Source organism: Mytilus galloprovincialis, chromosome 1, assembly GCF_965363235.1.
Source record: "Mytilus galloprovincialis chromosome 1, xbMytGall1.hap1.1, whole genome shotgun sequence".
NCBI classification, from domain to species: Eukaryota; Metazoa; Mollusca; class Bivalvia; order Mytilida; family Mytilidae; genus Mytilus; species Mytilus galloprovincialis.
The window spans coordinates 97,601,019-97,612,236 of NC_134838.1; the positions used below are offsets into that span (position 1 = coordinate 97,601,019).

At 31.4% G+C, this 11,218-nt stretch overlaps 1 protein-coding gene across 4 annotated transcripts in view; it reads left to right on the forward strand.

Annotated features, from left to right (window-relative positions):
• The window catches only part of LOC143046335 (E3 ubiquitin-protein ligase MIB1-like), a 66,226-nt gene extending 55,705 nt beyond the window's left edge, over positions 1 to 10,521 (forward strand). For all 4 annotated transcript variants that reach the window (XM_076219449.1, XM_076219458.1, XM_076219474.1 and 1 more), the window contains 8 exons: positions 117 to 203; positions 5,826 to 5,954; positions 6,313 to 6,494; positions 6,955 to 7,147; positions 7,531 to 7,609; positions 8,480 to 8,566; positions 9,464 to 9,567; positions 10,134 to 10,521. In XM_076219449.1, coding sequence (XP_076075564.1) covers positions 117 to 203; positions 5,826 to 5,954; positions 6,313 to 6,494; positions 6,955 to 7,147; positions 7,531 to 7,609; positions 8,480 to 8,566; positions 9,464 to 9,567; positions 10,134 to 10,274 — 1,002 coding nt within the window. In that variant the 3' untranslated portion in view covers positions 10,275 to 10,521. The remainder of the gene's footprint in view (positions 1 to 116; positions 204 to 5,825; positions 5,955 to 6,312; positions 6,495 to 6,954; positions 7,148 to 7,530; positions 7,610 to 8,479; positions 8,567 to 9,463; positions 9,568 to 10,133) is intronic.
• The last annotated feature ends 697 nt before the right edge of the window (positions 10,522 to 11,218 follow it).

Below are 11,218 nucleotides of genomic sequence, written 5' to 3' on the forward strand. Positions count from 1 at the left end.
GACCAGTTATTATCTGACCAACATTTCCATTTATTACGGTAAACTACCATTATAGTAGGTAGCTAATTCTTCTGTAGTGAGTATGCTATTATCAGAATATATTGTTCTTGTTTTAGGGTAAAGCCAACATGGATATACAGAATGTGAATCTACAAACAGCTTTACACTTAGCTGTAGAAAGACAACACACACAGATTGTAAGGGTAGGTAATCCATCCATCAAAGTCACATGACACCAGTCTTAGTTGTTAGATAAATTTTGCTATTCTCTGTGGGTCGTTTTGGTTTTGATGCTTCAAAGCCTCTTATGTTCAGTCAAATTGTTATAAGAAACAACCTCTATCAAACAAAAAAGCTACCATCAGGTAGTTCTATTACATTTTGTAGTAACATTAGCATTTCGAACATAATCTCAAAGTTAGCAGTCTTAGAAAGATTGGTTTTCTCTGGTTGCCAGGGATTTATTATACTTAATTAAGGCTATACAAAAATACATGTTGTTCACATTCATATCTATATCATACTTTGACATGCTCAAAAATTGAACGTTACTAGCTAACAATTAAGTCTCCTTAAGTCATGATTAGAATAGTGTTAGTAAAGTGATAAAAGAATATGTTCTGGATATAAGAATAAGAAGACGTGTATGCTTGCTAATGAAACAATTCTCCCTCAGAGACCACATGACAGAAATGTTAACAACTATTAGTCACTTTATGGCCTTCCAAAAATTAATAAAACAAATACCTTGTAGTCAGCTATAAAAGGCCCAGTAATGAAAAATGTAAAAACAATTCAAGCACGAAAATTACTTGATTTATGTACAAAACAATAAGATATACAGAAACAAATACCACCACTGAAATACAGGCTCCTGACATAGAACAGTCATGTACAGAATGTGGTTGGATTAAACTAGTTTGAAGGAGCCAACCCTCCCCTATCATGGGACAGTTGCGTTACAGTACAAACATCAGAAAAAACTATATAAATCAGTTGAAAAGGCTTAACTCGTCAGACAGATACACAGCAGAAACACTTCTAACAAAACACAGACTGGACATGGCATACATTAGTTTTCATTAGAATTTGTCCCTGAGGGAATCCTTAATGTAATTAGATTGGACCGAGTTTCTTGGACTAAGGGGTGCAACTCCCTGTAAAGACATCCAGTTTTTAATGCCAAATGTTTTCCGCTTATCCAACTTCCTCTTTCTAATTAAAAATAAGTGGGAATACTCAACCAACCATTGAAGAGCATACTTATTTGATATGTTGTCTATTTGTTTTCGTCCTATATAGACATGAAATATTTACCACTGGATATTAAGAATTCAACAAATCTCTTTATCATTATGGAGTTAGGAGATAACTGTATTGTATTTTAAGCTCCGACAACATCAATTGGTGATTTGATGGTCACAAATTAAGTTTACTGGCAATGTGTTTGTGAAGCAAATAAACAGGTATTTGCCACCATTAAATCACCAATTGATGCCGTCTGAGCTTAAAATACAATATTGTTATATCCATTCTAATAAATCCGATAGAAAACAACATTAAAACATACATTTAAAAGCTGTCATATGTCGTCTGTGCTTGCACATGCTTTTTATACGACCGCAAAATTTGAAAATTTTTTGGTCGTATATTGGTGTCACGTTGGCGTCGTTGGCGTCGTCGTCCGAATACTTTTAGTTTTCGCACTCTAACTTTAGTAAAAGTAAATAGAAATCTATGAAATTTTGACACAAGGTTTATGACCACAAAAGGAAGGTTGGGATTGATTTTGGGAGTTTTGGTCCCAACAGTTTAGGAATTAGGGGCCAAAAATGGCCCAAATAAGCATTATTCTTGGTTTTCGCACAATAACTTTAGTATAAGTAAATAGAAATCAATGAAATTTAAACACAAGGTTTATGACCACAAAAGGAAGGTTGGGATTGATTTTGAGAGTTGAGGTCCCAACAGTTTAGGAATTAGGGACCAAAAAGGGGCCCAAATAAGCATTATTCTTGGTTTTCTCACCATAACTTTAGTATAAGTAAAAAGAAATCTATGAAATTTAAACACAAGGTTTATGACCATAAAATGAAGGTTGGGTTTGATTTTGGGAGTTTTGGTCCTAACAGTTTAGATATGCCAAATCTAATTGTGTATGTAGATTCTTAATTTTTGGTCCCGTTTTCAAATTGGTCTACATTAAAGTCCAAAGGGTCCAAAATTAAACTAAGTTTGATTTTAACAAAAATTGAATTTTTGGGCTTTTTTGATATGCTGAATCTAAACATGTACTTAGATTTTTATACGACCGCAAAAATTTTAATTTTTTGGTCGTATATTGCTATCACGTTGGCGTCGTCGTCGTCCGAATACTTTTAGTTTTCGCACTCTAACTTTAGTAAAAGTAAATAGAAATCAATGAAATTTTAACACAAGGTTTATGACCACAAAAGGAAGGTTGGGATTGATTTTGGGAGTTTTGGTCCCAATATCTTAGGAATTAGGGGCCAAAAAGGGCCCAAATAAGCATTTTCTTGGTTTTCGCACTATAACTTTAGTTTAAGGGAATAGAAATCTATGAAATTTTGACACAAGGTTTATGACCACAAAAGGACGGTTGGGATTGATTTTGGGAGTTTTGGTTCCAATAGTTTTGGAATTAAGGGCCAAAAAAGGGCCCAAATAAGCATTATTCTTGGTTTTCGCACAATAACTTTAGTATAAGTAAATAGAAATCAATGAAATTTAAACACAAGGTTTATGACCACAAAAGGAAGGTTGGGATTGATTTTTGGAGTTGAGGTCACAACAGTTTATGAATTAGGGGCCAAAAAGGGGCCCAAATAAGTATTATTTTTGGTTTTGGCACCATAACTTTAGTATAAGTAAATAGAAATCTATGAAATTTAAACACAAGGTTTATGACCATAAAAGGAAGGTTGGGTTTGATTTTGGGAGTTTTGGTCCCAACAGTTTAGGAATAAGGGGCCCAAAGGGTCCAAAATTGAACTTTGTGTGATTTCATCAAAAATTGAATAATTGGGGTTCTTTGATATGCAGAATCTAACTATGTATGTATATTCTTAATTTTTGGTCCCGTTTTCCAGTTGGTCTACATTAAGGTCCAAAGGGTCCAAAATTAAACTTAGTTTGATTTTAACAAAAATTGAATCTTTGGGGTTCTTTGATATGCTGAATTTAAAAATGTACTTAGATTTTTAATTATTGGCCTAGTTTTCAAGTTGGTCCAAATGGGGGTCCAAAATTAAACTTTGTTTGATTTCATCAAAAATTGAATAAATGGGTTCTTTGATATGCCAAATCTAACTGTGTATGTAGATTCTTAATTTTTGGTCCAGTTTTCAAATTGGTCTACATTAAGGTCCAAAGGGTCCAAAATTAAACTAAGTTTGATTTTAACAAAAATTAAATTTTTGGGCTTATTTGATATGCTTTATCTAAACATGTACTTTGATTTTTGATTATGGGCCCAGTTTTCAAGTTGGTCCAAATCAGGATTCCATATCAAGTATTGTGCAATAGCAAGAAATTTTCAATTGCACAGTATTGCACAATAGCAAGAAATATCTAATTGCACAATATTGTGCAATAGCAATTAATTTTCAATTGGAGTTATCTTTCTTTGTATAGAATAGTAGTTGATAATATATGTTGGAAATTTGCCAGACATGACTATGATGTCATTTTCTTTTTTTATTTGCCAATAACTTTATGTAAATAACTTCATTGGAAATTTGCCAATATAAAATGTTGCTGATGAAGCTTTTTTTCCTGATCTTATCTAAAATGTTTTTAGATAATGTATGTTGGACATTTGCCAGACATGACTATGATGTCATTTTCTATTTTTATTTGCCAATAACTTTATGTAAATAAATTTATTGGAAATTTGCCAATATTAAATGTTGCTGATGAAGTTTTTTTTTATTGTTTTATACAATAAACAATGTATATTCACTTTTACTACCAACCAATCTTTACCATTCAGAGATAACAAGCACTTTATTTTACATTTTAATATTTTATGATGTATTTAAAAGAGTAGTTATTGTTGCAAACTCCATTAGAAATTTGAATTGATATCAGTTTTGGAAAAAGGGAAACGGGGATGTGAAAAAAAAATGAGGGGGGGGGGGGGGTTAAATTATTCTCATTTCAGATTTCATAAATAAAAAGAAAATTTCTTCAAACATTTTTTTTAGAGGATTAATATTCAACAGCATAGTGAATTGCTCAAAGGCAAAAAAAAATTTTTAAGTTCATTAGACCACATTCATTCTGTGTCAGAAACCTATGCTGTGTCAACTATTTAATTTTAGATTTAAATAAGTTTGAAGAAGAAATCTTTAATTGATTTGTAAAATCTTGACATTTGTTTTGTGTAAAAAAACCCATGTAATGTCAAAAATTTGATCACAATCCAAATTCAGAGCTGTATCACGCTTGAATGTTTTGTCCATACTTGCCCCAACTGTTCAGGGTTCGACCTCTGCGGTCGTATAAAGCTGCGCCCTGCGGAGCACCTGGTTGATTATGGGCCCAGTTTTCAAGTTGGTTCAAATCAGGATCCAAAATTATTATATTAAGTATTGTGCAATAGCAAGAATTTTTCAATTGCACAGTATTCAGCAATAGCAAGAAATCTTCAATTGCACAGTATTTTGCAATAGCAAGAAATTTTCAATTGCACAGTATTGCACAATAGCAAGAAATCTTCAATTGCACAGTATTGTGCAATAGCAAATATTTTCAATTGCACAGTATTGCGCAATAGCAAGAAATATCTAATTGCACAATATTGTGCAATAGCAAGAAATTTTCAATTGGAGTTATCTTTCTTTGTCCAGAATAGTAGTTGAATCAACTTAAATCATTGTTTTATACAATATACAATGTATATTCACTTTTACTACCAACTGATAAATTAAAACAATCTTTACCATTCAGTGATAACAAGCACTTTATTTTACATTTTAATATTTTATGATGTATTTAAATGAGTAGTTATTGTTGCAAACTCCATTAGAAATTTGAATTGAGATCAGTTTTGGAAAAAAGGGAAAGGGGGATGTGAAAAAAAAAATGGGGGGGGGGGGGTAAATTTTTCTCATTTCAGATTTCATAAATAAGAAGAAAATTTCTTCAAACATTTTTTTGAGAGGATTAATATTCAACAGCATAGTGAATTGCTCAAAGGCAAAAAAAATATTTTAAGTTCATTAGACCACATTCATTCTGTGTCAGAAACCTATGCTGTGTCAGCTAATTAATCACAATCCAAATTTAGATCTGAATCCAGCTTGAATGTGGTGTCCATACTTGCCCCAACCGTTCAGGGTTCAATCTCTGCAGTCGTATAAAGCTGCGCCCTGTGGAGCATCTGGTTTATAGCATTAATTGTGAATTGATGCCATGAAAAGTAGTAATGTTATCCAATCAAAATGAACGTTACAATTGATGTTGCATTAAAATTAGTTATTGATAATTTTATTAAGAAAACAGCTGTTTAAACTTTTCCCTAGTGATATGACATTTATATTTAGTTTTAGATATAGCATGAAATATTGGCCATTTTTACGTAACATGATCAAGGTGATATTTGTATGCATTTTGACAAAAACATGTTTCATATTTGTATCTTAAATGCTATTTGATTGGTGTTTATATTGTAGAATGAACGAATTATTGACTAAAAAACTTATATTTTTTATTTCAATAGAAAAAATAATGTATCAAATGTCAAAAGTAGGAAAACATCCTATGAATAGCACTTAGTTATAATTGTATTATTGTCATTGTAGTTATTGGTTAGAGAATGTTGTAATCTGAATATCCCTGATAAAGATGGTGACACACCCCTTCATGAAGCTCTAAGACACCACACACTGTCACAACTACGGCAACTTCAAGATATGCAGGATGTTGGCAAGGTAAACATATACTGATCAAATACTGAATTTATTTTACTATTTAGTAGATATGTAGTGGTACAGTACACATATTATGATAGAAGCACAGCTTATGATTTAGAAAAAAATCTTGAAGGTCACTCAAAATTTGTCTTTTTCATCAGCTGCCTACAGTCAAATGAGTGAATGACAATATTTTGCAAAATAATTTTAAAACAAAATGAAAGGAATGAATTGCTTTCAAGCTTTCAGTTTTGTTTTTAAACTATTTTTTTCTTCTCAAATAATGGAGGGAACAAAGAATTTATTTTTGATATGAGGTAATACATGTTTGTATACTTTGCACGGTAATATATGAAACTTATAATTTTCTATTTAGTTATTAATGGGATTAGGAACTCCAGGCGCTGACAAGAAATCTAGTGCTTCTATCGCCTGCTTCCTAGCTGCTAATGGTGCTGATTTGAATATAAAGAACAAAAAAGGTCAAACTCCTCTTGACCTTTGTCCTGACCCCAATCTTTGTAAGGCATTAGCTAAGTGTCACAAAGAGAGACATAGGTAGGTTCAGATACATGTTAATACTTTAAAACAGGTATAATAAATAAAGTATAGAAATGATGATATTATGGATTCATTATTTTTGATAAAGCACAAATTTAAATGTTCACAAATTACAAATTTTCTATGCGCTTGTATGCAGACTTGATAAATCTGAAGCATTCTAAAGCACTAAGAATATGAGCATGTCTAACCAGCTTGGTTTAACTAGTGGGGATCATTCTTGTGGGTAGAAGTGGACCTCATTGTTAAAAGCCTTATAGTGATCAATAGTTGCTTACATCCACATCTTTGATCTATGGTCGATAGTTGTCTCACTTGGCAATCATGTTTTTATTTTTATACAAGAATAAAGTATTCAATAAAATATGAATTATCTGTAAGCTTGTTTCAAAAATGATTTTTTTTTCAGACATTGTATTTAAATGCCTCCATGATAATTATTCATTTCAATTTTTAGTCCAACCAGTGGTCCACAGAATACTGTGATTATTCGTAACGACCAAGAGTCCTTACAAGAATGTATGGTGTGTTCAGATCTGAAGAGAGATACATTATTTGGACCATGTGGTCATGTTGCTACTTGTTCCCTGTGTTCTCCTCGAGTTAAGAAATGTTTGATGTGTAAGGAACCAGTAACATCTAGACATAAGGTAATTTTACTGCTTTACCATTGTACTGTTATAGATTTGGTTCTGACTGTTGCTATCATGGAACTCCTTTGTCTGTATTCTTTCTAAGGATAAAAATGTACGCAGCAGAAGGTTTCTTTGTAGCCAGAGAAAGACAGTTTAATGTGGTACATCTCCAAATTTGAAATAGTTTATGTTTAACAATAAATAATGTATAAAGGCTTGTGTTCTACGTTCAAAAGAAATGATATTTTAATATATTATTTTTCCGAACGGAGTGGAAGACATCCTAATTTTATGTGTGTGCGGCACTTTCAGCTTCAATTAAGGGCTAGTCATATGTTATATGTAAAGTCATTCTGTCACATATTAAAAGTGACCTTGAAGAATGTTTTGTTTTACAGATAGAAGAATGTGTTGTGTGCTCAGACAAGAAGGCTTCAGTATTGTTTATGCCATGTGCACATATGTGTGCTTGTGACGGTAAGAATTCAAGATAACATGATAGACGGTAATATTTCAATTGTAGGACAATAGATGACCTTCACAATCAACCTTTATGACTTAAATTTTCAACATCACAATGCTTATGTTATTACGTCATAGTAAGAGTAGATTGTTCAATGGTAACATTAACAGATGGATCTTGGTCCATCCTCCATAAATGTAAAATACTACCATTCAATTCTGACAGTGATATTGAAGTGAGAAAAAAAATTTCAAAGAGCTAGTTAGAAAATAAAGGAATCCACAGCCACCAAATACAGAAAATGACTTTATTATCAAGTGACCCAAATTTGATATGATATAATAAAAGTTTTCCTAATAGCTATATAAGAAACTTAATGTTTACAGACTCAAATGAAAGCCTTTTATTAAATGTCTGCAATGATAAAAAAAGTTGTCATACATTCTTTATGGTAAAGGAGTTGCTGCTGTCCAGTCCACATATATACCACAATAATATGTTTAATGTAGAGAATCTAATAACAACAACACTTTAGGGACTGCTGCAGAAATTTATTGATCAACATGTTTCGGTGCCTAGGGCACTGTCATCAGGATAAAAACAATACCGGTACATAAAATCATGCTGAAGTACAAAATGTTGATGTATTGTTTTTATCCTGATGACAGTGCCCTAGGCACCGAAATGTGTTGATCAATAAATTTCTGCAGCAGTCCCTAAAGTGTTGTTGTTATAAGACTCTCTAAATTTTATGTTTTTTATCATAACGACCCTGCATACCCGAGGTATCCACTTTATGGACTCTACCGTACTACAGATTCACCAGCCGTTGGTTCACTTTCGTTTGTAATTAATAATATGTTTAATTTTGAGTTTGTTTGTAGGATGTGCTGCATTGATGAAGAAATGTGTGCAGTGTCGATCTTCTATAGATAAACTTGTACCATTTATTGTATGCTGTGGTGGAAATCGTAAGTATTAATTCCTTAAAAGTAACTAAAAAGCATCATCAATACTGTAATAAACACATTGAATCTTTATACAAATGTACTTTAAAAGTATTTTTTATTTAGTGGGGAAACAGTTTTTAATCTTCACATCATGGATTATCTATCTTTAAAACTACATACCTTGAGGTACCAGTCTTGTATTATGTAAAACATGAAATGAAATAAAATAGTCCATTTCTGAACTCAATTTTTTCTGTTTGATTTATGCTGAATCTTTTGGGGATATCAAACCAGGAAAGATGAAGGATATCATATTTACTAGAAGTGGTGCAACCTATTGAAAACAGCAAACAGAACTCCATACTGATAGATTTATATTGAAGTTTTTTTCAAAAGAGAGGGCGTTTCTCACCTACAATCTTATCTTCCCCAAAATAAGAATCCCACCAATAATTAGGAATCCATATTATATAATCCTTATTAAAAAAAATCTTTGTAAGACTGGTTCAATTTTAAAACATGGTTTAACAAATCAGTGCATCTAGGATTCTTAATTTCATCATGTATGATGGATGCAAAACCTAACAGTATAAATAAAGGTTATGTGAGCAAGGCAAATCATGAAGAAAAAAATTGTCTAGATATAGAAAATATTCTTTTTTAATTTTAAAACCTTCCCTGCTAAGCTTTTTTACAGAGAGGTAAAAATGCTGCTTTCGAGAAAAAAAAATCCGTCTTGTACCATTGTTTTCATAATATGAGGCACTGGTAGCAAGTCCTGTTAAAGTTGACAATCTTGCCTTCACAAATCTTCCTTATATCTATATTCATTAAATTCCTGTGAATGTTGATATTACTTTTCAATGCTTTTATCTTTGTATTTATGAATTTTGCCTAATGATATTTGTATGATTACAGCACCTCCAGCCCCTCAGCCACCAGGTATAATGAACAATGGTTCTAGAGATACCACCAAAGATGTACAGAAATTACAACAGCAATTACAAGATATTAAGGATCAGGTTAGAACAAAGATCATGTAAAAATAATGTGTGATAAAAAAACTAAGGACTCATGGTTAATTTTAAAATAAAAAGTCATAGTATAATTGCCAGTATAAATGGTTAATTTTAAAATAAGAAGTTGTAGTAAAATTGCCAGGCTACTCTCCAACAGAGACATAGAAGTTAACAATAAGATGATTCATAGTTAAATATAGATACAACATCATAGTCTAATTTTAGAAATTATGTATAGATAAGTTTGACACGAGCTTTTTCCATTTCTCATGTTAGAACATCCAGAATGTCTTATTACTCAATGAAACATTGATATAATACTTACATATTTTATACACTTCATACAGTTACATTTTGACATTATATATAGATTCTACCACTGCATCAAGTGTAATACAATATTTATCCACTCGAGACCGTTAAATTTTCAAATTTAAAACGCGAGGCTTGCCCAAGTGTTTTAAATATTTAAAATTTAACTGTCGAGAGTGGATGAATATCATATTAAATATATTATTAAATTTCTGTTCTGAATTACTTGTCTTATCGTGTAACATTTCTATTTCCAGACTAGTTGTCCTGTGTGTATGGATCGCTTGAAGAACATGATATTTCTGTGTGGTCACGGTACTTGCCAGATGTGTGGAGACAGAATGACAGAATGTCCGATTTGTCGTAAATCGGTTGAAAAAAGAATTTTACTATATTAAAACCTTGTTAATTTTTTTTATGTTATAGTCTTTGGCTGTGAAAATGATTTATTTTTAGATATTGTATTTTGAATTCCATGTAAGTAAATCCTAAATTTTCTTTTATTGTTATATGAACAGTTTGAGGACTTGATTATTCTTCAGAAGCGATGTCCAATGAATTGTACTATATACACTAAAATCTAGATTTGTATTTCAAAACGAATCTTTAAAATAAAATTTCATTTAATTTGGAAAAAAATAAAAAGCACACATGCATCACATGTCAATCATGTGACCATAAATTTCACAGTGTAAAGAAGAGAAGATTTTTGTCTTTTTGGTAGCCTACATTTAAACAAGCTGCATCTGAATCTTAAAGAGTTCTGTTTTCTTGAATAAATTTTCCCTTTTAACAAGCAGGATATTTAAGAAAAGTAATATTATGTCTGAAATCTTATTTACATCACTTAGTTACAATAGCTTATTATTTCATAATAATACAGGTGTGGTCCTTTGTCATCTTTATTTAGTGGGCGTTGTAGAGAGTACGTTTCTTGAAAATAGGATTTAGAAGTGATCCTTTGTAAGAATTTTTATTTATATAATACATGTTGTATTTGGAATTGTGATCCTTTGTAAGAATTTTTACAGAGGAAATATTTGGGATTGTCATGGTGAAATTTTCTTTTATCAGTATGAACCCTTATCAAATGCACCTCTTTTAATTTATTGACTGTTTCTTTTGAATATGTTAATGAACTACTATAGGACTTTAATTATTTTAGATTGAATTAAACTAGTTATAGCATTGATTTGTTTTATGCCCCAGCCTCCATTTGATTAAGGCATTTAGTGTTACCGGTACACATATTAGTTTGAATATTGGAAGATTGTTCTCTAAAAGTTGTCCTGCTCATGTGGAGCAGACATATATACTTAAGGTTTTACTCTATATTGCAAAA